This window comes from Larus michahellis, chromosome 12 (assembly GCF_964199755.1).
Source record: "Larus michahellis chromosome 12, bLarMic1.1, whole genome shotgun sequence".
Lineage (NCBI taxonomy): Eukaryota > Metazoa > Chordata > Aves > Charadriiformes > Laridae > Larus > Larus michahellis.
Window position 1 is genome coordinate 5,270,701 of NC_133907.1, and position 20,005 is coordinate 5,290,705.

A 20,005-nucleotide genomic window follows, 5' to 3' on the forward strand; every position below is an offset into this window, starting at 1 on the left:
CGGGAACTGGGGCTCAGGGTGGGATCCTGTGGACTGGTGCGGGAGCAGAGGGTCCAGGTGGGAGCGGAGGGTCAGGGTGGGAGCAGACACGCCTGGGAGGTGGGTGCTGGCCGCTGGGAACCCCACATCCCCTTGGGAGGGAGCCCCATGTTCCCTGGGGGACCCCACATCCCACCGGGAGCCCCGCGCCCCCCTGGGAGGAGCGAGGCGGCGCAGGAGGAGCCGGAGCCGTGGGCAGCAGACCAACACACTTTATTCCATAGTCACAACAGTCAGGATAACCATTAGCCGAGCTCCCGCAGAGCCGGAGCCGGCCACATCGCATCCCCCCGCCTCCCCCCGGGATGGGACGGGGACCAGGGCTGCCCCTCGGCTAAAAGCCTATTTCTCCAAGACAACAGATACAGGAACCCTTCACTAACACGACACTACAAAGGTGACCCCGAGCGCTGGCGCCCGTCCGCAGGCTGCGCCGGGGCCCCACCGGCTCCGGGGCCCCCCGGCCCATTCGGCCACCGCCGGGGCGGCTTCTTCCTGAGAGAGGTTTGGTTTATTTTTATTATTAATTTATTATTATTATTATTATTATTTATTATTATTATTATTATTATTATTCGCTTTGTCTCTAGTGATGACGGGATGTCGCACGCGCACGCACACACGCTCGCACACGCATGCCAGCCAGCACCGGGCAGCGGGGAGGCGGGGGGCGCAGCGGGAGGGGGCCGCACGCTGGGGGGGTCTCTAAGCACTACAACCACACAGCACAGAAAAATCCACCACTGTCCACAACGGTTCTTCCCCCAACAAACACACCCAGCGAGTCTCGAGGAGGGGGACAGGGGACTGGGGAGGGGGCGGGGAGGGGGACAGGGACGAAGCGGATGGTGTTGTGCTTGTGGCCGGGGCAAGGTGGGGGCGGGGGGGGGGCCCCGGCTCTGGCTCCGGTTCTGGCGCTGACCCAGAACCTGCTCCTGAGGAAATGTTTCGCCTGACAGTCCGTGGAGGGAGCACCTCGGCCCACGGGTGATGCGCGGCACGCAGGGGACCGCGGGGACCCCGGGCCACCCGTGTCCCCACTGGGAACAGGAGATGCAGCCCCGCGAGCTGCAGGACTGGCAAAGCACATGTATGACGCGAGACCCTCACCATGGCCTCAGGCCAGTGCCTGGGGGCTTTGGCTTCCCCGTGGACGAGGATGGAGGGTGGGCGGCCGGCAGCCTCGGCACCTTTGCCAAGCGCTTCTGGCCACGGCGCGAGGCGGCCGCGCAGCCCGAGAAGGCACCGAGGTGCTGGGTGAGATCTGTGCGCGTTGGAGAGCCCCGGGGCCACAGGACCCCACGGGAACCCCAAACCCGGCTCACGCGTGGGAGGGGGCTTGGGGTGCTCCTGGCGTGGGAAGGCAGAGCCTCCCCAGGAGGGCGGCGAGGCGGGAGCAGGCTGCCGGCGTCGCGGCTGGCCCGGCGCTTATTTGGCTTGTTTGGGTCTGGTGGGGAACGGCCTGGGGGGAGCAGGGACGGGGACGCGCTCTATACGGGGAACACGTGTCTGATGCGTGACACCCGCCTGCCTCGGCAGGCTGGCACCCGCACCGGGGCTACTGAAACACCGCGGCTAACGCAATGCCGACACACACACGCACAGCTACCGCTACACACCGACACATCTACAATGCTGATGGCTGGCCGTCAGGGAGGCGCCTTGAGGGGACCCCGAGGCCACCCGGGATGGGGCTGGGGGACACCGAGCATCCCTGCGAAGGGGACGGGGACACACCTCTCCCTGCGCCGTGGTGCCTGTCCCCACGGCTGAGCCAGGGCCACTGGCACCTCTGGCAGTGGGACCAGGCAGGTCCCCCCCTCCAAGGCACCCTGGGGGGATGCCAGGGCCCAGGGTGGGGGGGGAAATACCCTTCCCCTGGTGGCAACTCGGTCCAGCCCCATAGCAGTGGGCAGGCACGGGGCAGCCTGAGACCGGAGGAACCCGCAGCCCCAAAACGGGGAGGCAGAGCCCCAGGGAGCAGGTGCCCCACTGTCCCCAGCACCCCACTGCCTGGGAAGGGCCAGAGGGGCTCCCACACACCCAGAGCCCCTGGGGAATCAGGGACATGGGGGACCTCAGTGGCTGCTTCAAGCTGTAGTCCCTGCTGAGCCCAGTAGAGCTCCTCCGGGTGCCGCCAGCCCCTGCCATGGCCACATCCCCAGGGCCCGCAGCTCGGGGTGGTCGGGGTCCCCGCCACCACCCGACACAGCACAGCCGTACCTGAGCGCAGCCCCTAACCCAAAAACGCAGCCTGCGGCGGCCACCGAGCCGACACTACAGCCACGTGCTCCCCGGCAGCAGGAGACAGCTCGTTGCAGGAAGGAGCCATTAAGAAAAGCAAAGAAAAACCTGGCTGGAGGAGACGCTGCGGCAGGACCTTCCCTGCCGGGAAGCTCCTTGGCAGCGCTCCGCTGGGAAGCCCCTGCTCTTGGCGGAGCCGGCAGCGGGGCACGGCGTGGAGGAGCACCGCGCCAGAGCATCGCCCACACGCCGTGCGCCCACCGGCATCAGCTGCCGCTGCTCTCAGCTCCGTTTGGGTGGTTGCTTAAGGCAGATTTCCCTCAGCATCCCTTCCCAGCCACCCAGCACGCTCCCCACCACCCCGGCAGAATCGCCCACCGCGGCCGGGCACGGTGGGACCCGGCTCCAGCGGCCAAGATGAGCCGGATGGGACCGAGTCCCACGTGGGCACGGGGTCCAAGGCTGAAATGGGGGCTGGCTGCTCCGGGAAGGGCTCGTTCCCGCCGGGTTTCGGGGTGCACAGCTGCCCGGCAAGAGGAACAACACAGCCTCCCGCGGCCACGTGCGGATCACGTGCGCGCAACTTCGCTCTTCCCAAAGTCAGCGGCGGCGAGCGCACACCGCAGGGAAAGAGCCTGTCCCGTGGGACACTGAACCCCCAAAGCCGGGGATCCCCATGAAACGGGGTGTCGAGCAGGGAGGGCTCCACACGGCTCTGTCACCCCCGCACGTGGCACAGCCAGGGATCCCTCCCCAAGGGCTGCCACAAGGAAAAGGAGAAAACTGAAGACGTGCTTTAAATGCAGTCAAAAATCAAAAGGAATTGGCCATTCCCCAAGGAATGGGGAGGGCAGGATTGGCACCGGGAGCCGGGGCTGGCATGGGCGCTCCCAGAGAGCAGGAAGGAACACGGGGCAGTGGCTGGCGGGGAAGGGAGCGGCCAGGAGCAGCCATGGCCGGCAGCGCCGCGGTGGCCAGAGCCACAGGGGGAAGGGGCCGGGCGCTGACAATGAAAACCCGATTAGACACTCGCATTTCACGGGTAAATAACCGCGGCGGCCGGCCACGCGTCCTGCAGTCGCGAGGCGAGGGCCCGACAGACGGACGGACGAGGAGTGGGTGTGTGCCGGGGGGATGGGGTGAGCAGGGAGCTCTGCCTTCCAGCGGCTTCAAGGCAAAATACCTGATTCCTGCATGTAAACAGCTGGTTTTGATTTTTTTTTTTTTCTGTTTTTTTTCGGTTTGGTTTTTTTTCTTTTTTTTTTTTTTTTTTTTTATATATGACCTGATTGTGGGAAAAGAAAGAGCATTACCTGCAGAGCGTGGGACTCAGTAGGTAAAGACCAAGTCCGAGATGCTGGACATGAGCCAGTCCCCTGCTATCATCTCCGTCACCTCGGGCGTGCAATAGTCCGGGAACTCGAAGTGCGAGGAGCCTCCCCGCGGGAAGAGGTCGTGGTCCTTGTCGAAGACGGACCAGTCCAGGGCACCGCAGGCGGCACCGGCGGGGGCCCGCCCGGGCAGGACCCCCAGCAGCTCTTCCTCCAGCTCCTCATCAGAGGAGCTGAAGGAAGAGGGAGGGGACCCGGCTGACATGGGAGAGGGGGACCCGCTCTCTGGGGATCTCCCCGGCTCGGGGCAGGCAGCAGCAGGGCTTGGGGGCGCGGGGGGCTCCTGGGGGCTGCTCTCCCCGGTGGGTGCCATGTGCCAGGCGGCCATGCCAGGTGCCGCGGGGCAGTCCTCGGTGGGCACCTCCGGTGCGGGTTCCTGCGGGGCGTCGGGTGGCTTGGCGGGCTGCCTGCGGCTGGAGGAGACGCGGCCCAGCACGGAGGGCTTGATCTTCACGGGGAGGCGTGGGCGGGACACGCCGGCGCCCACCTTGCCCTTTTTTCGAGGCCGGTACTTGTAGTCGGGGTAGTCGGCCATGTGCTTGAGGCGCAGGCGCTCGGCCTCCTTGACAAAGGGGATCTTCTCGGAGTCGTGGAGGAGCTGCCAGCGCCGGCCCAGGCGCTTGGAGATCTCGGCGTTGTGCATGTCAGGCCACTGGTCCATGATCTTGCGACGCTCGTGTTGCGACCACACCATGAAGGCGTTCATGGGGCGCTTGATGTGCCCGCTCGGCGTCTTGCACCAGGCGGGTTCGGCGTCACGGGTGGGCAGCGGGGCGCAGGGCTCCCGACGAGCCTCCGCGCCCCGGCCCCGTGCCCCACGCTGCACCATGACGGGGACCGGGACCCCCCCGGCGCCGCCGCCGCCGCCGCCTCCTCCTCCTCCTCCTCTTCCCCCCCCCCGCCCGCCGCCTCCCCGCCCGCCGCTACGCGCCGCACCGCGCCGCCCCCATTGTGCGGAGCGGGCGGCGGCGGCGGGGCGGGGCGCAGGGGGCCGCGCCGGGGCCCGGGGGCGCACGGCGGGGGCGGCTCCGCCGGGGCGGCGGCCGCTGAGATGCTCCGGAGGGGTCCCGGGATCGGCCCGGTCGTCTCCGAGCTCGGGGATGCTCCGCAGCGATCCGGTCCGGGGATGCTCGGAGATGCTTCGTACGGACCCGGGGATGCTCCGTACGGACCCGGGGATGCTCCGGGATGCTCCGCACCGCCCCGAGGATGCTCCGGGATGCTCCGCGCCGCCCCGAGGATGGTCCGGACCGGCTCGGTGATGCTCCGGGATGCTCTGTATCGGCCCGGGGATGCTCCGCGCCGCCCCGAGGATGCTCCGGGGTTTCTTCCCCGATTGAATCGGCGGATACTCCGTTCGGGTGCGGTGCGGGGACGCTGCGGCGGGTGCGGGTCGGGGGTGCGCGGGGGCGGTGCGGACAGCCCGGGAGCCGCACGCCCCCCGGTGCCGCTCTTATAGCCGCCGCCGCCCCGCCCCCGGTAAACACCGCCGCGCCGGTTCTGTCAATGGGAGGCACCGCCCCCCCCGGCCCATTGGCCGCGGGGCGGGGGGGAATATCCCGCTCCGCCAATGGGAGCCCTCCGGTGAGGGGTTGCTGGAGAGAATGGCAGGGCGGCACGCCCCAGTACCCCCCGGTACCCCCGTCACGGCACCCCGGTGCCCCCACCTGAGCAGCACAGCACCCCCGGTACCTTCACACGAGCGCCGCGGTACCGCGGTTTGGGCACCCCGTGACCTCCGGTACCCACCCGGGGATGCTCCAACTACTGCCAGTATCCGCTGCTCCCCCGGTCTGCGCACCTCGGTGTCCCCGGTGCCCCCCCCCTACCCGCACGTGGGTACCCCCGGGAGCCCCTACACCCCTCATAGACCCCTGGGAGCTGCACTCCGGACTGGACACGGCTCTCCGGTGCCCCGGGCAGAGCCATGGCCCGGGACAGCCCCCAGGCCGTCCCGCTGGGGCTTGCAGCTCTCGCCCCACCCGCGGCGTGGGAAGGCCGGTGCCTTCGTGGACGCGTCCCCGCCCCGGCGGCGTCCCCCCGGGGCTCGGTTGCCCGACGGGGAGCGCGGGTCGCCGGGCGGGGGATGCGCTGCCCACGGTGGGGGGTACCCACGCCGCTGCCCCCGGTGACACGAGTAGGGTCTTGTCCCCCCGCCGCGGCCCGGCCCGGCCCGGCCCCGCCAGGCCCCGCCCCCTCCGCGGGCGGCACCAATGGGGCGGCGGCGGCGGCCCCTGTTACCCCGGAGACCGCCGGCTGCCCGCCAGGGGCCGCGCCCATTGGCTGCCGCCGCGGCGCGCGGGCCCGCCGCAAGGCGCGCCCCCATTGGCTGCGCCGCCCGCCGCCAGTTGCTGTGGTAACAGGGGGCCCGAGTGGGGCCCGGGACCGGGCCGCCGCCCGCGGCCTACCCCGGGCACTGCGGCCTGCCCCGGGCCCTGCACTGAACTCCCGGGCCCTGCCCGCTGTCCCCCGGAGCCCCACTACCCGGAGAACACCACACAACCCCCCTCGCACCTGGGCCTCACACTAGGCCTGGTAGCATGGGGCCTGCCCGAGTTGTTCCCGCCCGGTGTGGCTGGAGGCCGTGCCCGGCACCGGGCACTTGCCACACAGTTCCTGTATGACCCTGGCACCAAGCACCTGCCTGGCCATTCCCCCCGACCCACAAGGCTTCGCACCCCTTCCCGCGGGCGGGACCGGGTGAGTGCCCATTAGCACAGCGGGGCCCTGAGGCGGCTCCTCCGTGCCCGTTGGCGTCGTGCACCGGGGCTGCCTTGCACCGGGGCTGCCTTGCTCCGGGCTCTCCCGGTCGGCCAGCCCTCACCCCACACTACCGCCGCGGACTCTGCTCCCTCCCAGTCCACAGCGGCCCCACAGGCAGCTGAGTCCCCGTCCCACGGGGCCCGTGCCGCAGGGCTTTCCGGTCCGGCCCGCATCCCGGCTCGGTGGATCCCGTCCCGGTGGATCCCAGACCGGTGGATCCCGCCCCTCTGCCCCCAGGGCTCCTGCCGTGCGGCGCCGGGGCGGAGCCGGCAGGGGGCGCCCTCCCCCGCCCCTTCCCGTGAGCCCGTGCCCCGCCCGGCCTCCGTACCCGCCTGGCGTCGCCATGGGGACCGGCCCGGAGCCGGGAGACGGGGACGCGGGGTACGGGGGGTCCCCGGGGGGCAGGAGGGTGGCAGAGGGCCATGGAGAATCCCCGGAGGGCAGGAGGATGGCGGAAGGCCATGGGGTATGAGGAATCCTCGGGGTGCAGGGGGGCTCCCAACGGGACAAAGGAGCAGGTCGGGGGGTGTCCCCATAGGGGACAGGCAGGAGGACTCCCCATGGGGCATGGGGTGGGGAGGGGAGCTCCCCATGGGGGGTGGGCAGGGGGCTCCCCATTTGGCAGGGAGGAGGGGTAGGGTGCTCCCCGTGGGCAGGGAAGGTAGGCGATGGTGGGGTTCACTAAGGATACCGTAGTCCAGGGGGTGTCGCTGCCTCTCAGCTCTGACTTTGGACCTACAGAGGCTTGTCCGTGGGGACAGGCAGAGCTGCGGGGCTCAGCTCCTCGCTGGGGTTACGCTTTTTCCTTCCAGAGCCTGCACGGAGGTGGATGCACAGGGCCCGGTTCCAAGTATCATGGAGGGGTTCAAGAGACTGGTAAGTCTCTCGTTCCAGTGGGATTTATGGCACTTACACTACTGTGGTTATAAACGCAGCATCTCTCAAACACGCCTGAGACTTGCTGCTGGTAAAGGGCACAAAGGGAGACCTGGAAGCCCCAGAGGAGATTCAGAGGGGAGTCGGAACTGTGGGTCACGTCAGAGCGGTCCTTGCTCACACACTGCCTCTGACTCCCGATCTTTTTTGTGCTACTGTCATGCTGAGTTTAGGATTACAGCAAATGGCAGAAGACAGAAGCAGAGGAGAGGAAGTCTCCACCCCGCAGGATGACTTTGCCACCGCTCACCAATGAAGACAAGAAGAAGAAAGGGGAGAAGAACAAGCCAGGTTGGGAGAGATTCCCTTATACAGTGCCCTGCTGCCCCTGCCCACTGGTGCTGCTTTTGCATTAACTCCGTGCTTTCTGCTGGGACACATTCAGCAAAAGCCACAAGAAAATTACCCAAGGGGGAATGCTGAGAATAAAAGGGGAGAACTAGAAAAGCCCAGGCAGTGCTTTGCAGGCTCAGCTCCTGGGCTGTAACTGCAAGCCACTCTCGCTGGGGCCACAGAAGATTTGAATTCAATCTCTCAGTTGTTCTTTATATTTTCCTCAGCCACATATGACAGGAGAGAGTAGATGTAAGGCGTTGAAATCGGACTGTGAAATAAGCACAGGCCTCTTTTTTGTTTCACCAGTTGCATTTATGCTGAGTAAAAAACCACCCTTGCCTTCAGAGACATCATCATCCCCAGAGAAATACAGAAGTTTTGCTCAGAGGAAATTAGCACTTAAGAAGGCTGAATTAGCTAAAACCATGGAAGAGATCAAAATTATCACGGTACGTGCCACAAATATCCAGTGCTGGGATGCAGGCAGCAAATCCATACAGTTACCCCAGCTGCCTTTATGGAGGAAATTCTAGCAGCCTGACTCACTCTTGCAAAATGGCATGTGTTTATTTATTAATACACTGGAGGTAATTATGCTGCTTTGCTTAATGCTGGTGTAATCTAACCTTGATATTGTCTATCAAGAAAAATTAAGAGAAACCCAGAGAGAGTCCAGACTGTAGCAGTAGGAGGGATGAGATTTAGGAAATGTGACCTGTTAGAAAAGACTGTTGGTATCAGATTTTCTCAGTCTAGCAAAGAGAAGGTTGAGGTGAAGGACATGACCACAGCTTTTTAGTAGATGAAAGATGGTTATAGAAGAGACAGTGATCCTCCAGCTGGTAGGAAGGAACGTGGGAGCAGGGGTATGCTGCACGGGGGAAGTCAGAGAGCCTCGGAACTGAGGCTGAGGTTTGCTGTTTGATGTTGGGATGGCCAGGGTCGTGTTGGTGCTGTTACCATGGGGCAGGAATGTCCCAGAGATGGCAGAAGGTGGTAAGAAAACTTGGGGCAGATGGTACTGCTGGAGTCCCCAGCACGTTAATTCACAAATTCTCATAGGATCTGACCAATCTGAAGAAAAATGCCATCGAGGAGATGAAGCAGCACAGTGCCCACCTGGCAGAGACCAACAACCGGCTGATTAAGGACATCCAGCACACTGATGACAGCACTGCCAAGCAAGCAAGGGTGTTGCTGCAGCAGTACGAAGTATTTCAGGTGAGGCTTTAGCATTGACCAACAGGGCCATTTAAGCAGAATGCAGAACTTCCCATTACTCGTTAATACTAGAGAAGGGCCAGGTGCTGCTCAGACCCCTCAACTGCACTGAGTGTGACTGGAGCATCCCCAGTCCTGGGGGGAGCTCCTTGATGCCCAAAGATCCTGCGAGGTGCTCTTGTTTTGTGCCTGTGTTTTAAAGCCATGAGAGCACCCTGACTGTAACTGTCCTAAGCAACAGCAGTCACCCCTGTAACAACCCAAATACATCCCTTCATAACATCCTTGGCTCCATCTGACTCTTGAAGCACCACTCTGCTCCCCAGAGCAGCTCCTGTGCACGAGCTGGCACCAGCCACACCGACAGATTCCTCTGTGCTGCTAATGCAAGCAACAGCACATGAGAGAAACATCAGGGATGGTGTAAGGGAATGTTTCAGAGCTTTGCGGAATGAGCAGTGACTGGATTTCTCCCTGTGCAGAGGGTGAAGGCAATGGTGCAGACCTTCAATCAAAACCAGCTGGACACAGCAAGGGCAGAGCTCCAGGAAATGGAAAAAACAATGGAAAAGAATCTGGGAAGTGAGTTGCTCCCATTACTATGAAACGCAGTCTATACAACCGTGTTACCTTTGCTTTCCATCTTAGTAGGTTAAAGACACTGTGTTGATCTTATAAATGTCAAACAATTCCATTTCTGAAAATGAATCCCGTTGGCTCTGTGGGTCTGATCTTCCCGTCAGCCTGTCAGGAGGGGGAGAGCCCTGTGACACCTGGCAGCCTGTGCTCAGGCGGGTTGGAAGAATCTCCTCCTTGGCAGCTGTTTGCACCACCCTCCTGGGGCAGAGTATTGTCAAGGCGGTCTGACTGTAGGTGTCTGTTCCCACTCCCCACAGGGTGTGTAATCTCTGTAGAGAGAAGGGCTCAGGCAAACGCAGGATGGAATCCTTCGTGAAGAAACGAAGGTCTGGAACCCCTGGGTTGAGATTTTCTCTTTTGACTTTCAATCAGAGCTACAGCAGCAGCTGGAGGAAGCCACATCAAAGGTACAGGTTCTCCAGGATGAGCTCGGTGTCCTGCGGACCTACATCAATGGGCACTATCCGGAACAAGATGTCCAGATAGTTCTTCTGCAGCACAGCATCCAGAGCCTGAAGGAGCAACACCAGGTGCTGAGACCTCTCCTTTCCTGCAGCATTGCCAGGGAGGAAAGAGAGGGCAGGGGAGGAAGGAACGCAATGGTGATCTTGCCTAAGGCTCCTGTTGTTTTTGTGCACTGCTTCCTGCTGTTCTCAGGAGGAGAAAGACAAGACAGAAAAAATGGGGAAGGCCATCTTGGAGAAACTAGAAGAGAAGGCACAAGCAGAACAAGAGGCAATGTTACAGAAAGTCGTGGAGGTTTGTGGAGTTCATGTGACGTCCCAGCAAGGGGCATCAGTTTCTGGGAGATGGCAGACAAGGCAGGGGCTTCCACACGTTGCCCATTAGCAATAGCACGGTGCGGCCAGCACCCAAAGAGTAACAGCATTGCTGCTCCCTTCCTGATGCCATAGAGGAGCTGTTTGTCAGGCTGGGAGGGTACAGGAGAAGCACCTCTGAGTTGCTGCTGTAGTCTGATGTGTTGAAATATTCTCACTCCTGACAGTTTGCTGTGTGGAGGTGAGTGCAGTGTGACCCAGCATTCACCCTGCTTTTACGGTCCCTGTTTTATTACATTATTTAGGTAGCTGCTGTGCTAATTGGCTGTGGCACCGCTGTGGCAACGCACATACATATGTTTGTAATAAATTCATGAGGAAATTAAACTATATGCAGCACTAGAGAGCAGGGGCTTCTGTTGTTCTTCCCAAAATAGGAGGAACTCCTGTTGCACAGTTCCTGCTCGCGTGATGTTCTTAGCACTTTTCCTGGGTTAGCAGCTTGAGAGCACTAAGAAAATATTAATTACTGACTCCGTTTACAGCCTGCTCTGATGCAGAACTGCTGTACTCTTTTACAGGTGAATTTGTAAGCACAGGTGATAAAAGTTACCCAAGCAATATTAATAAGCTTTCCCTGGGAAATTGAACTGGATCTCTTGAGTTCCTTAGTCTTTTTCCATTATCAGCACAATGTGATCTCAACAACAGTCTCTTTCTAGAGCTGGAACCCAAATCTTGTTTGGGCAGAAATAATTTTCCTGAAGAGTGACACATCCGGATACGGCCAGCACTGGCACCCAGCAGTGGCAGGGTTTCATGCTGGTGGTTACTGGGGAGTTTCTGCAGCTGGTTTTCTTCTCTTCACCCACACAGGAGAAGTTGCTGCACCAGGATGGCCTGAAACAGATGGTGATAAACAATCACATTCTGCGATGTGGAATACTGAGGCAAAGGGAGGTGAGCGAGCTGGGGAAGAACCAGCGCAGTGCAGCAGAGCCAGCCACCCTCAGCCCTTGCCCTTCGTGAGGCTTTTGTCTGCCTTAGTGGGGTACGTTGCCTTCCATTTCCAGTGGAGTCAGGGGGCTGTTAGGACATCCTGAGGGTGAAGCAGTCCATCAGGTGTTTCAGGAAGCCTGGTAGGGGCTTACTTGCACAAGGGATATTTTCTAGCTCTGCTGTTTGCAAAATCTCTAAAACTTTAATTCCTGCTCCTATTACAAACTAAAGAACTCTTAGAAATGTCATTCATGCAGATTGTTAAGGACCTGGAGGAAGAGATTCGTGAACTGAAGAGAAGCATCCAGACACTCCGTCAGAGTGCAAGAGACCCAAGAGAGCTGATCTTTGCCGATGTCCTTCTCCACAGACCCAAGTAAGGCTGGTCAGTGGGTGTGCACAGCCCTTTCTCTGTGCCCTTGGGCTGCAGATTCTTTGTCACTGAGTGCTAATAACCTTACCCCATCATTTCTGCAGATGTCACTGTTAAAGCTATGCCCAGCCCGGGGTATAAACCCACAGTTACATTGGGTTCTGCTGGGGAAAACAGCAGCAAGGTCTCGTGGTCTTGCCTAAGAGCAGCTAGGGACTAGCCACAGCTCTAATACTGATCTTTGGTCACATCACATCTCTCTTCTGGGCTTCCCTTTGCGCAGCCTGCACGTGGAGATTATTAGTGGCTGCAGCCAGGGACAGTCAGGACCAGCAGAGCTTTTCAAGGCCCTTGTGCCTGCACTGACTCTTACTTTATTGTTGTTTTCGCTTTGTGGTTGGGAAACAAAACTGAGGGAAGGCATCAGGCCCACAAGGAGCATCCCTGTTGGGGCAGGTCTTGCCCATCTAGAGCCACCTTGCTGGTTGTGTCAAATGGCACCTGTGCTCTGTGAGAACAAAGATGGGCAGCCATTTCCCTAATATGTAAAAAATTGTGTTGGTGGCATTGGCTGGCAACAAAAAAGCAAAACTGTTATCTTTCTCACTCCTCTTTCCCTGTCCCGGTTCTCTGGTAGCTAATTACATCCTGAGTGGAGGTTGTGGGTAGTCCCCACTCCTGCTTGCCAGTGTGTGCTGTGCTGATACTGGATTTAAGAATTACAAAGCGTAAGGTGAATCCTCACTTAGCATTGATGGGGAAAAGGCCCTGCCAGCTCGATCACAGGAATACTGGGCTCTCCTCTCCAGGGACAGACCCAGACGGGCCAAGTCTGTGGGCTTAAACATAACAACAGCCGGCTGTGACAAGCTATTGTCCACCATACCTACAGCAGGCTGAAGGTGTAACGCTGCCCCTTGTCCCGTGACAGCAGGGTCCTGCCCAGGGCAGAAAAAATCACAAAAATCAGCAATGATTTAGAGCTGCTGAGGTGCCTCGGCTTTCTGTGCTGTCTGATGACCAGGGGTACAAACCTGAGAGAAAAATGGGTCAAATGTGCTTAAATCTCAAGTATGTTGTAGCCCAAAACCCGTAAGTTGTGTGCAGAACAGCGTGCGTATGCACGTTTATTTACGCAACTGCCTATACAAGTTGTTCTTGGCACAGATGTGTCTGTTATCGGCGTCATTCCTTTCCAGCGGGTCCTGGCGCTGCAGGTGCAGGCCCTCGGCTCCTCCGCACCTCGTGTACACACAGGGGTTATTTTGCGTGAAAATATCATCCCTTGGGATGAGCAGACGCTCACCCAGCAAACCGATGGTGGTGCAGATGACAAGAGGGGCTAGATCTCCCGTTCCAGGGCTTGGGTTTTAGCTGGAAGCCAGGTATGGCTGCAGCACTGCAGAGGCACGAGCCGAAGCGGGAGGAAAGCCTGGAACGTGTCAGGAGACTGCGGGGGAAAGCGAGCGGCTGAGTGATGGATTAGTGCAACTTAATTTTTTTCCGATAGAAAAATGATAAAAAGAAGGAATTAATTAGCCTCGACAGCTGGTGGGGCTGGAGTTACTGAGGGTGGCTGGGAGAAGAGTTAAAAATAGCAGGAAGGCCCAAGTGGAAAGTTTCTGTAACATCACAAGTCAGGCATTTGGTGCTTACCCGCCCTGACAGGCGGGAGCCTGTGCCAGAGCCCTCTCCGCCATCCCTCAGCCCTTTCCCACTGACCTCCCTGCAACTTTTCACACGACTTCACCAGCCCGTCGGTTTTTCTGATTAACCCTTTGGTTCCAGACACTGGATTTGCTTCCTGAAAGAGCAAAATCAGACCTGAGCTGCGCTCAGCCTAGAAGTGTAAGGGTGTGTAGGAACACAAGACCCTTGCGGGCCCTCCTTGGGTCCCTGCACGCGGAGCCCGGAGGAGCTGTAACCCTCTGTGTATCCGTTCCCATCAGTTTCTCCTCTTTAAAAACCCTTTTGCTTCAAGGAACTCCAGCTGGATTTCACCAGCAGCTTCAAGCCCTGTGCTGGGGACACTCTGGATGCACAGTTTGTCCTGGACTGAGACGGAGATGGATGAGCGCAGCTCTGAGCAAGCCCAGCTCACTGTGCTTGTCCTCTCTCTGCGAGAAAGCAGATGTACCTGGCTGCTCCGGCGGGCTTTCTCCGCTTTTGTTTGTCTTTCAGGATTGACAGCGAGGAGTGGCTAATTTCATTCCTTCTCCCTCTCAGAGCCCCAGGGGCTACATCTGGCTCTGCCTCTCTGGGAAGGCCAGCGAGCATGGAGCCTGCCTCGCAGAGGGCTCAGTTGCAAGCACGGTGTAAGGCAGGGCTGCGGAGCAGGGCTCAGGCTTGGAGCTGATTTCTGTCATAGGCAGAGTGGTCAGTGGCCGGGGTGGATCGTGAAGGGTGAACTGAAAAGTGAATTAGTGCTGGGGTGAGCGGGAAGATGGGCCGGGCTCTGGTTCGTGCTGAACAGGGGCTGTGCAAAACAACGCTCATCTGTTTTTAAAGGGTTTTTCCTGCTCCTGTCTCAGCTGCTTGCTTTGTCCTGAGTCCCAGAACAAGTGTCTGGGCCCTCGCCACTAAAAACCAGTCCTGGACCCCAGGGACACGGAGAAGGTTGCACAGCAGACACAAGGAGGCTTCCCTCCACCTGTCCTGTGCCCTCTGATGATGGAGCTTCCATGCAGGGGACAGGACACCTCCTGGCTCTGGGTGGGCTGCACAGAGCATCCAAGCAGCCACTCACCTCCCACCCTGGCCACACAGGAGCTTCTCCTCCTCCTCTTCCTCACACCGAATCGTCCGAAGCACGGCAGCTTATTCCTGCTCTTTGGTTTGTCCATCCTAACTCTCATTTCTCTCTCAGGTGCACACCAGATACCGAGGTGGTCCTCAGCATCCCCGCCGAGGAGACGCCGCTCATCTGACGCTCGGCCAGGCTCCGCTCGCAGGCCCGAGGGATCGCATGGTGCAGATGAGGTGCCAAGCTGCAAAGCCCCTCTTTTCCCCATCAGCACTTCTCCATCCCAGCCCTGCTCAGCTGCCCTGGGGACTCACTGATGTGGTTCTATGGTGCAGTAAAGGTGTTACCGTCATTCCTGGTCCGTGTGGCCTGTGCTGTTTTCACAGCCACGAGGCTGCAGTCCCTTGGAAGGAGCGCGGGGTGAGCCCCGCGACCACAGCTCCTGGGGAGCCATCGCCAGCCCTCCTGCACTTACAGGCTGACCCGTCCCCTTCATACCATTGCGGTAACGCCGGATGGATTGAAGCCAAAAGGTCACTGTGACCGTGACTGTGAGAGGTGTCCTGGGACTGGGTCTGGTGCCGTGATTCCCTACCAGCGCATCCCAGTGTGGGCTGGACTGGTGTCCCAGCGCGGGGTGCCGGTGCTGGGGCAGTTTGGTGCCACAGCACCTGCGTGGCTCAGGGCCAACTGAGGGGTTCAAATAAAACCATCTCCCGTTCTCGCCCGTGCCAAGCGAGCCTCCAGCTGCGCTTCCCATCACCGGCTCTTGGTGATGGCACTGGGGCAGGGGCCGAGCAGGGCTCTGAGGTCCCAGCACAGCACAGCCCCTCCGGGCATCGGGCAGGACCGGCCCGGGCTCGCCTCGCTCCTTACTCGGGGAAGCGGTGGAGCCGTGCCCTGCCCCGCACCGCCTGAGATGGAGCGGGGCCGATGCCGCGGGGAGCGGGGCCGGGGGATTCGGGGGACTGGGGGGACCCTGCCCCACGCGGGAGCGTAGCGGAGCCCCCGCCCGCGGCAGCGCATCCCGCAGCCTCCCGGTGCGACCACCGTCCCCCGCGCTGCTCCCCGGCACCGATCGGACGCGCCCCGGGGGAAGTCGCCGTTCACCCGGCACCGGGAGCCCCGCGGGGACCTCGGGGACCGGACGGGGCCGGGGCCGGGACCGGTGCGGGCGGGGGTGTGTCCGGCGGGGGAGGGACCGGGCGCGGCGAGGGGCTCCGCCTCCCGGGGTTTAAAGCCCGGGCCGGGCGGCGGCCAGCCTGTCCCGGGGAAAGTTGCGCCCGAGCTACCGGCGGCTCGAAGGGGCACCGGGATTGACGCGGTTGGGGGGGGGCTGCAGGGAGCCGGGGCCCCTCGGGGCAGCCTCTCCCAGCCCCGCTGCCCTCGGTGCCGCAGATGACCCTGAACACGCAGCGTGGGAGCAAGAGCCCGCTGCGGAGAAGGGCCAGCACCCCTCTCCCGCGGCCCGGGGTACCGGGTGCCACCTCCCGGGCCGAGCCCTGCCATCCCCAGCTCGGTCACTCCGCATCCGAGCCGGGTGGCAGGGCCGCGGCCCCCCGGGGCAGCTGGTCCTCCGAGTCCTCAGGCTCTTCCAGCTCTTGGGAGCCCCTGTACCGCGTGGTGCTGCTGGGTGACCCCGGTGTGGGCAAGACCAGCCTGGTCAACGTCTTCGCCGGCGTCCAGGAGCGGGACCTGCTGGAACAGCACGGAGGTGGGTGCCTGGTACAGAGGTGGTTGGGGCCCCTTTGCAGCAGGGTCGCCTACTGCGGGGCCCAGAGGAGGTGGCATGGAGGTAACGTGTGTCTGAGCTGCGTGCATGGCCCCGTGATGGGAAAAACCCGTGTGCAAGATGGAGGGGAGCTCAGTGCTGGGGCCAGGATCAGGTCTCGGTGCCTGGGCAGTGCCGTGCCAACCGGGCTCTCCCGGTGTCTCGTAGGGGCTGCGTACGAGCGCACACTGTCTGTGGATGGCGAGGAGACCACACTGCTGGTGATGGACACCTGGGAGCCAGAGCAGCGGGTATGGCAGTGCCAGGGCTGGGTGCTGTGGGAAGCCTGTGTTGCTGGTGGGGCCAAGTGAGCTGGCATGTGCCCAGGGGACATTGTACGGGCACAGCCACTGCTTCAAGTCCTCTGAGCTCCATGAAGCTCCCTGGGGCTTTCCCAGCCATGTCCAGGGCTTGCCGCTGCCCTCACCGCAGAGCAGGACAGAGACACTGGGCAAGGCAGGGGCTGGGGTCACATCTCTGATGGCTCTTTGCCCACCTTTCACTGGCGTGAGAGGCTGCCTGCTGTCTTCTGGCCAGTGGGGGCTCTCGTGATGGGGCATCACAAGCACAGGAGCAGTGGTGTGGGTGCAGGGTGCCCCTCGCACGAGATGGGAGCGGGGGCGGGGGTGGGAAAGAAGGGGCTGTGGGGAAGAAGCATGGTGCCAGCCTGCTGAGAAATGCACGGGAATGGTTTGGGAATGGGGCTGACGGAGCCAACTGAGCAAATCCATGTGAGACAATGCTGCCAGCCAGGGCACGTGCTTCAACAGGCAGAGCGGTGGCCCTGGGAGCCTGTCATGGGGCATTCCTTCTGCCCAGCGCTCAGAGGCATCTCCTGGGAAGAAATGCCAGCACCGCTGTCATCACCTCCCTCAAAACACCCCTTTGCCTCCCTCGATGCCGGGACTCGGCGTTCCTATGGGTACCACCGGGCAGCAACCAGTCCCTGGGAGTGGGGATGGAGCCAGTGCCAGAGCTGTGAACGTGGGCACAGCACCCGCGTGGGCTGGGGCTGCATTTCCTGTGTGTGGCTGCACTCTAAGGAGATACCCCAGTACCGTAACACCCTGACAACGGCCTTTTATTTCCATTATTGCTTAATCCCACCCTGCCCGGCAGGGACAGCTGGTTCACGCAGGGTGCTGCACCCACAACATGGGCGTTGTGTGACCAAGGGTGATTCCAGAAGGCGCAGCCTCAGCCCCCCAAGCTGAGCTGAGCCCACAGCTCCACTTTGTTGCCAATAGAAGAGGAAACTCTCAAACACCCCCCAAAATCAGGAACTTTTAATCTGCACTTTATTAATGGGGCCCACGTGTCTGCTGCCCACGATGTGGGGGCTGGTGGCGTGTGCTGGCAGGTCCCATCAGTGTTGGGGTGCTCTGCTGTCACCCAGCAGCGGTTGGGGCTGCCAGCAGCCCCTGCAGGGCAGTGACATTTTGTTCCCTGTGTGGTGGCAGGGTGAGGAGAACTGGCGCCGCAGCCAGTGCCTGCAGGTGGGGAACGCCTACGTCATCGTCTACTCCATCACTGACCGGGGCAGCTTTGAGAGCGCCTCGGAGCTGCGCATCCAGCTGCGCCGCGCGCGGCAGGCCGAGGACATCCCCATCATCCTGGTGGGGAACAAAACCGACCTGGTGCGGTGTCGCGAGGTCTCCGTCGAAGGTGAGTGGTGGTGGTGGGGTGGTCTGGCCGGAGGAGATGCCCAGGGGGGACCCTATGCCCGGCCTCCCTGCCCAGCTGCTTCCCCCACATCTCTCCCCTTGTCCCTGGAGGTGCAGCCACTGCCCCGCTTGTGGCTGTGCCCATCCCCTGGGGTGCCAGCGGGGCCGTGACCCCCTCCCTGCCCTTCCCTTGCAGAGGGCCGTGCCTGCGCCGTGGTGTTTGACTGCAAGTTCATCGAGACGTCGGCGGCTCTGCAGCACAACGTGGCGGAGCTCTTCGAGGGGGTGGTACGGCAGATCCGCCTGCGCCGTGGGGGCAAGGAGGCCCGCGCACGCCCCGCGCCTGGCCAGAAGCGCAAGGAGAGCCTCACCAAGAGAGCCCGGCGCTTCCTCGACAGGCTGGTGGCCAGGAACAACAGCAAGGTGGCCCTCAAAGTCCGCTCCAAGTCCTGCCACGACCTGTCTGTGCTCTGAGAGCCGCCGCCTTCCCGTCCCTCCGCACACCCGGGCTGGGGACTCCTCTCTGCCAGCAGCGTGGCTGGCAGCTCTGTGGGTGCAAGGAGAGCCGAGACGGGGCCAGAGCGATGCTGAGGACGTGGAGCTGTTTTAACTGGTGCTGAGGGGTGGCTGGGGTGCTCTGAATCCGGCCACTTCCCCTCCAGGAGAGGGGAAAAGTGGGGCTGTGTCCTCTGGGCTGCACCTATGGAACAGAGGGTGGGATGGGCATCTGTGCCTGCGGTGGTGGGCTCCTGGATTACAGATGTTCCTGGAGAGCCAGAGGTGAGGGGTGGCCATGCCCCGGTGCAGAGCTGGAGCAGCTCTGGAGGCTGCTGGGAGCGTGGCTGGTCCCACTCATGGTGCCCGTCCTTCACAAGGTGGCAGGGACCGGTGAGGGCACTATAGCAGTGTCCACCTTGAGGACAGTCCTGGCTGGGGAGTGGGGCTGGGGGAGCATGGACAGCATCGCCTGGCACCCCCAGCCTCCCCATGCCAGGGCTTTATGCCACATCTCCCTGGCACCAGCGCTTCTGGGACTGAGGTTTTCCTGTACTGGCACAATGGGGAAAACCCTCGATCTGCAGAATAAACCTCATCAGGGAGGTGCTGGTCTCCGCTGAGTCCCTGTCACGGGGAGCTGTGCACTGGGGCTGCACGGTCAGCTTCAAGCTCAATTCATCACTCACAGCTGTGGCAGGGGACATGCCTCCTGCTCCTGCTTCACCAGACAAAACAACTCAAGGCAGGAAAAGCCTCCATCCACGCTCAACAGAAGTGTCTGTTCCTCACCCAGCGGTCACAGCATTGTCCCCTGTGTTGGCAGAAGCCCCCGACCCCCCTGCACCTCCCAGGTCCCATCTGGCTCTGGAAAAGCCTCTGGGAAGGGCTGAGCTCTGCCAAGTTGCTGGTCTCAAATGCCCAGGCACCATGGGAGCTGCAGCCTGGGCAAGGAGCTGGATGCTCGGTGGCTCCTGGTGCCCTGGGAAGGGGCAGGGAGGCAGGATCCGGGCAGCACGGCACTGCCTGCAGTGTGGCACAGCCGGGAAGGGACGTGCTTGGCTGCAGCAAGCAGCAAGTGACCCTGGGCACCCGGGGAGGTGATGCTGGAGCTGCGTGGGTTCTGCCGGTTGTTTTTAGGCTGCGCTGCCGGCGAGCAGCCGGGACACTGGGGGGTAGCCTGCTCAGTGGCCCCGGGCCCGGCGCCAGGGAGGATCAGCGGTGCCCTCCCTCCCTCCCTGGGTCAGGTCGGGAGTTTCCGCTCGCTCTGCGGCTCGAGCGTGGGGAGCCGCTGGCCGTGGCCGGCGCAGTGCAGCTGGAGAGGGGGTCACCAGCGTAAAGGGGACACTGCGATGGGGCAGCGCCCTGCCCCTGTGGGAGAACACTCTCTCCACAGGTGCAAATCCCATCGAGGGCTTCTCCCTGTGGGCTCCGTCCCCAGGACAAGGGAAGCCTGCTCAGGCTTTTCTCTGTGCTGCTTTGTGCCTCCCCAAAACGGTAACTGTGGCATTGCTGCTCTCTCCTTGCTGCTGCTCCGGCTCCGGCTGCTGATCCAGGGCCCTGGATCTCCCCGCATCCTGGTTCTGGTGCAGCCGGATGCAATGCTGCGGTT

The 20,005-nt window shown here is 61.7% G+C and overlaps 3 protein-coding genes across 10 annotated transcripts; 2 read left to right on the forward strand and 1 right to left on the reverse strand.

Moving 5' to 3' along the window:
- Positions 1–215: 215 nt before the first annotated feature.
- C12H20orf96 (chromosome 12 C20orf96 homolog) lies at positions 216–15,196 on the forward strand. Of its 8 annotated transcripts, none has more exons than XM_074605313.1 (11): positions 216–543; positions 7,250–7,313; positions 7,547–7,664; positions 8,016–8,158; positions 8,772–8,930; positions 9,413–9,512; positions 9,942–10,099; positions 10,227–10,328; positions 11,225–11,308; positions 11,605–11,723; positions 14,587–15,196. In XM_074605313.1, the coding sequence occupies exons 2-11, from the start codon at positions 7,293–7,295 to the stop codon at positions 14,645–14,647; spliced, it is 1,065 nt and encodes a 354-aa protein (XP_074461414.1). In that variant the 5' UTR covers positions 216–543; positions 7,250–7,292; the 3' UTR covers positions 14,648–15,196. The 8 variants fall into 8 exon arrangements, 4 of the variants coding, with proteins under 4 accessions (XP_074461414.1, XP_074461412.1, XP_074461416.1 ...); XR_012589650.1 differs by having other exon boundaries at positions 240–543; positions 11,225–11,399; positions 14,587–14,815; XM_074605311.1 differs by lacking the exon at positions 216–543 and adding an exon at positions 6,021–6,374.
- Positions 3,476–5,091, reverse strand: SOX12 (SRY-box transcription factor 12). The gene has a single exon (XM_074605316.1). The coding sequence runs from the start codon at positions 4,501–4,503 to the stop codon at positions 3,613–3,615; it is 891 nt and encodes a 296-aa protein (XP_074461417.1). The 5' UTR covers positions 4,504–5,091; the 3' UTR covers positions 3,476–3,612.
- A 496-nt stretch (positions 15,197–15,692) lies between the features above and the next one.
- Positions 15,693–18,998, forward strand: REM1 (RRAD and GEM like GTPase 1). Its single transcript, XM_074604752.1, has 4 exons — positions 15,693–16,177; positions 16,403–16,485; positions 17,695–17,899; positions 18,095–18,998. Exons 1-4 carry the CDS (start codon positions 15,862–15,864, stop codon positions 18,370–18,372), a joined length of 882 nt encoding a protein of 293 aa, XP_074460853.1. The 5' UTR covers positions 15,693–15,861; the 3' UTR covers positions 18,373–18,998.
- The last annotated feature ends 1,007 nt before the right edge of the window (positions 18,999–20,005 follow it).